This window comes from Hevea brasiliensis, chromosome 8, assembly GCF_030052815.1.
Source record: "Hevea brasiliensis isolate MT/VB/25A 57/8 chromosome 8, ASM3005281v1, whole genome shotgun sequence".
Taxonomy (NCBI): domain Eukaryota; kingdom Viridiplantae; phylum Streptophyta; class Magnoliopsida; order Malpighiales; family Euphorbiaceae; genus Hevea; species Hevea brasiliensis.
The window spans coordinates 2,491,454-2,497,553 of record NC_079500.1 but is presented as its reverse complement, the minus strand read 5'-3'; the positions used below and the strand labels follow the sequence as shown (position 1 = coordinate 2,497,553).

Below are 6,100 nucleotides of genomic sequence, written 5' to 3'. Positions count from 1 at the left end.
GCGTTTGGCAAGCACTCTTGCATTTGAAGGTATAATTGCATGCATCCTTTTTGGAGCAGCTTCTGCAATCGCTATCTCCATTTATTGAAGTAAATGGAAATTGGTTATTGTTTTTCCATTGATTCTAGCAAATTCAATTTACAAAACTGGATGTTCCCTGCTAACTAACCAGTTATCATCATCCTTTACATAAGTTGATCACCAAATGACTAAATAATTTCAAATCAGATGATGGTCAATCACTCTATATAACTAATTACTAACTATAGTAGACAATTGGAAATAATATCCCAATCATCCGGTGATAGTGATAGCTCGAACTCACAAGAATTCTCATTCAGATATTTAGATACGATGTCCTCTGTGGGTTGTATCTGGATGTCCTCTGTGGGATGTATCTGGATGTCCTCTGCGGAATGTATCTGGATGTCCTCTGGGGGATATATCTGAACAGGTTCAGGCATTGGTGGTGTCATACCAGTAGCATAAGTTCGATAAGATCCATAGTTGGCAGCTGCACACATTGCTCGTTGATAATTGGCAGCTTCTAACATTGCTTGGTGATGATCATGATCGTTGATTGGAACATAAGGAGGATCTTCATAAAATGCACTTGGATTCTCTTGGATTGGGATTGAAACAATTTGCTTATTGTCATTAAGGGCGTTTGTGTAGGCTGGAGGATCGCTATTTTTGTCAACATCCCTAACAACATCAGCAGTTTGATCATCTAACTCTGCAGATTGTTCCTCATTTGAAAGTCGACTTCTCAAATTGTCTTTCGCATCCCTCTTATATATCTTGCATAAAACCACATTATCCAACTGCCACAGAAAAAGAATAGAGAATTAATCAAACAAAAGAAAAATTAATGAACAACAAACAAGAAATTTAAATATTTATTTAATTACCCTCATATCATCGGCACTTGTTTTGATTCTTGGAGGGGCATCACTGACCCTATATTCATGCATAATCCAGTTAGTCTTTGTACCATTTGGAGGCTTTCCCATGTAGAAAACAAGTGCCTTCCTATATCCAACCACAGCACCCTTATATTTAACAGCTTTATCCCCTCCAGTTGCCTTCCAGTATCCACCACCGGCATCTCGTTTTGGTCTACTTCCATTTGGATATCTCTTGTCCCTTGGTGTAAAAAAGTACCATTCTGTCTCCCCACATTGCCAATACTCCTCTGTTCATCAAAACAAGGAAAAGGTAAATCCATCGACAAAACATAGATTTAATCATAACATTGCAAAACAAAATCATAGTGGAAAAGAAGAAAAAAAATTATAGCATTGCAAAAACAAAATCATCGCGTAAATATATGCATAAGCATGGAAATAGGTTGTGTTAAAGATCAAAGAACCTGCAAGCTTCTCGGGATTGTACTCATAAAGTTTAACCTCCATGATCTTGTTTGGAGGCAAGGGTTGATTGGCTATCTTGTTTTTCAAGTAATGAACGACAAGCTCTCCGTCCAAAGGGCGAAACCTATACCCGGGTGGAAAAGAATTAAAATAATCAATATCAATGAAGTTCTTTCTGTTGTTGTCATTGATGGGGTCTGTTCGAGGTTGACGAGTAGCGGTAACAGAAGCATTGGACTGCGGCTGTGTCACCTCCATAATTGGACTCTTGCGAGGAATTTTTTCCCGAGAAGACTGATGCAAGCTAACGTAAAAGTATTGAAATTCTCTCTCCCTCAACTTTCTCTCTTTTATATGAATAGACTTCTAATAAAAATTAAAATAACCCTAAAAGATAGATTTTCAAGACTTAATATTTATCTATTCTTATTAGAAACCAAGTTTGAAACTAGATAAGTGTGGGACACAAGTTTTTTTAATATCTGATAAACCAATCAAACTTCTAAGATTATTTAAACATTATCCCTATACTATCTTCCATTTTATTTTATATTTCAAATTTTAATAATTATATATTTAAAGATAAAATTATTTAGTTAAGTATTATTTAATAGTATTAATTATAACCAGAAAAAAATAATTAAAATGAAATTTAAGATTATTATATTTATAAATTATATCATCACACCTTATGATATGCATATGGATATTTATGAATTATATATGTCAAAAATTTTGAATATATATATATATACATATAATTTATTAAAAATTAAATTTCAAATGTTATATCTTTCAAATTCTAAATATTTTTTTTTAAAATAAAATTATCATTTAAACATTATCTATTTCTATATTTCATTTTATTTTGTATTTCAAATTTCAAACGTTATATCTTTTAAATTCTAAATATTTTATTTTTTAAATAAAATTATCATTTAAACATTATCTATTACTATCTTTCATTTTATTTTATATTTCAAATAATTATATATTATGATAATTTAGCATTATGGAAAATAAAAGACTACATTTAACCGTTGATGAAAATCAATTTATTTTAAATTTTTATTTTTAAATTAATTTTAAATTATTTTAAAAAATTAATTTTAGAATTTATATAAATTTACATTTTTAGTCTAACTTTGACTAAACTTCTACCCAATTAAGTTTTTTTATTGTAATTTAAAATAAAATTTTATATAATAATAATAATAATAATAATAATAATAATAATAATAATAATAATAATATAGGTATGAATTTTTTTTTATTTATCTAATAAACTAATCTTAGAAATTAATTAATTTATTCGGTATATATAAATGTTACACAAATAGCAAAATATTTAGAAGAAACAAGAAACCATTGAATACAAAGCAAAATCATCCAATAGACTTGGATAGGAGTGAAACCCTATAATACGAGTGATTTGTGATAAGATTATCAAGATAGCATCTCATTTTGTTGTTGCAATCCTCATCTCATGTAACTAATGGGCTAATGTTTATCAGCGCCTTGCAACTCTTTACAATGGCCACTTCTCAAAGTTTAATCCACGCCAACTAAAACTCACTAGAGAGCTACAAAATACAAAATGGAGCATCCTTGTTTGTGCTAACAACATAGCAATAACAGGACTAAAATTCCAGAATACCAATCAACTCTCAAGACAGCAAAAGAAAGCAACAGGAAGCAAGCAGAGATCAAAACTCTGATTCATGTGGGCAATTTCTAAGAATTGATTGAATCCCCAAGATTACAAAGCCAGCCATAAGACCCCACTTTAACATCAAAGTTTAAATCTCAGCAGTATAAAAGAGCAAAGTGTGGAAATCAACAGTGTTCACCCAACCTTGTATATATGTCTCTGAGTTTTACTCTTCACTTGCAGTTTAATGCATTCAGCTTCCATTAAACAGGCATTATTTCTTTGGAGCCACAAGGAACATGACATTGCAAAAAAGGACAGCTAAAATTCTTCTTGCATTTTCCACTAACTAGAGCCATCCATTAAAGAAATATTGATGCAAAATCCTTCGGGAAGCGAAAAACAATACCCCACCATTGAAGGAAAAGTTTCAGATGATCCTGCTAAATTGAAAGAGAAACTGTTGGGTGGATTGAAACGGATCACTACAAGGTGATTGAAACCATAAGCAGAAAAGGAGAAGGTTATAATAAAGGAGAGGAATCAACGGCTGGAGTGTTGCAAAAGGTCATTAATCCATAAAGTATCTTGCCACGGGTTCATCTGAATGAGAAAAAGACATACCCAACTGCTTTCCCATGTTGACAGCTTGCCAAGCTTCATCTGCTATGTCTAAGGAATATTCATTGGAATATTTTTCTCTTGGGGCGAGAATTCATGCGATGGATGTCACTATTTGCTGGCTTCACAATTCTTCCTGTTTTTGATCCTTTTTTCATTTTTCCGCCACCATTAAGCTTTGGGGAGATCTGAAATAAGTGATTCGCAGGGAGTGGGAGCTGGGCTGGGCTAGTAGCTATATAAGGAACCAGAGCTAAATGGTTTGGGCTGGCTGGTGTTGTTGATTAGGCCCGGAGTAATTGATAACAGTTGGAGAGGAAATAATGGGTGCAGGGAGGCTTACCAATTTCTAGAAGCTCCGAGTTAATAAAGGAAGATTGGCAACTGTCATTTACCGTTTGCTGTGTTGATTAAAGGTGCTAAGGGGTCCTCAAAGACAGGAGCAGCGTGCAGATAATCAGAATTCAAATTATGCTTATGCATTGGAGAACAAGATTCTGTTATCTGTATTTCAAATTCTGACGATGCTTCGATTTAAGATTTGTGGAGCTCGATGTTCTTTGGGGTTCCCAACTCGTCCCCATCTGTTTGGATGGCAAGAGTTGCCGAAGAATCGTTAAGGGAGAGGCGGCTATGGTGTTGGTTCAATAATTGATGTTGCTTATCATGCGTTGCAGATGAATTTTCATGATCGATGTAGTTGTCTTCAGAAAGGTATAAGCCACTTGTACTCACATTCTCATTGCGCTTGCCAGATGCACCAATAGGGTTGTTTTCGGAGTCCACGTCAGCATCCGAACTTTCTGACAGGGACAATCGTCGTTCGTTGTTGGAGATTGGAGGTGAGAACAACTCATGGCATGGTTCTTCGGTGGCTCTGATATTGAATTTGACATGATCAATATCCACCTGAATGATTTTGTTAATAAACTCAGTAGAATCTGTCAAAATCAGCACTCTTGCGTAATCAAATCTTGATTTTGCTAGGGTTACGCCATCAAGAGAGATGAATTCTCCACAAAGACTTCCAACCCATTGAAAGAAATGTGAGGTCCGCGCATCCATGAAAAGACAAAGCATTTACATATAGATTGCTAACCTTCTTTCCATGAAAGGACAAAGCATTTGCATATTGATTGCCATGTTCGAAAACAATAGATCATGCATTTATTCTAAGTTCCAACTTGCTGATTTTTTTACCAAGTGCTTAGCTGTCGTCTGTTCCCATTTATTTTCCGATCAATATTCCTGAATAATATAGAGAATAAAATTATTCTTCCGATTAAACAATGAAATACTATATCACCACCAAACTTGGCCAACCATACATCACTTTCAATTCATTAATCATATGTTATTATTATAATGCAATATGGTTTTTATATATGAATATTAAAAAAGGAATATGATTCCATAATTTATATTTCATAGAAACCACGCTCTGATAGGACCCATTTAGTCCGATATTCCTCTCTCTCTATATATATATAAAAGAGTAGTTGATAGGAGTTGACACGTAAAATTATTATTTTTATACTAAATTTATTTTTTTATTTTTCTTTTAAATGTTATTTTTTTTATAATTAACTATCAAAACTCAAAATTTTTATTAAATTTATTATCTAAAAATTATTATATTATTTTTTTAATAAAAAAATAAAATAATAATATTTTTTATTTAATATTCATATGTATATATAGCGCACGTAAAGTTTTCCTGATATTGTCAATAAAATTATGAAATTATAATAAATTTATTTATAAAACATAATATGTTTAATTTCGTTAAATTTTCTCTATTCTTTAATAAGGATTAATAATATTATTTTTAAAAATAATATTAATATTAATAAATAAAGAAAATATTTAATTATATTATATGTAACGTCATCACCAAAGGTAGTCCGCACATTTTACTATCTAATGACTAATGTCTGTTCGGATAATTAAAATGTCTGGAACTACACTTAAACTATAGTGAGGAGGCATAAATTAATGAAATAAATATTAAAAAAAATGTAGGAAAAATTTTGAGAAAATAAAATAAAATTTAGAGAATTTATTTATTTGGTACAAAAATAATAAAAATAACCCGATATGCACCATGAAGGGCATTTTGGTCATTTCACCCATAAAGGTAAATTTTGACATAAATGTCAAATTAAAATTAGGAAATAAAATAAATAACATAAATTAAATTTATGAATTTGAGTTTGAAAAATGAGAAGAGAAAGAAGAAGAAAAGAAAAAAAAAGGAAAGAAAAGAAAAGAAAGGAAATAGATTTATGAAATTTAAAAACAATAAAGTACACATAAATGTATATATATAAATACCCACAAGAGACAAAACCCCACCAACCATCTTCTTCTTCCCTCTTCTCTCTCTCTCTCCTTGCCGTCCACCATGGGAGCTCTCTCCCTCCATTTTTGTCTTCCCTAAAGCTTGATTTTCCAA

General features: G+C 31.7%; 1 protein-coding gene across 1 annotated transcript; it reads right to left on the bottom strand.

The window, feature by feature from the left end:
- Window positions 1-263: 263 nt before the first annotated feature.
- On the bottom strand, window positions 264-1,791 carry LOC131182419 (NAC transcription factor 32-like). Its single transcript, XM_058151969.1, has 3 exons — window positions 1,373-1,791; window positions 912-1,195; window positions 264-824 (listed from the first exon to the last, which is right to left on the bottom strand). The coding sequence occupies exons 1-3, from the start codon at window positions 1,629-1,631 to the stop codon at window positions 264-266; spliced, it is 1,104 nt and encodes a 367-aa protein (XP_058007952.1). The 5' UTR covers window positions 1,632-1,791.
- Window positions 1,792-6,100: the final 4,309 nt, after the last annotated feature.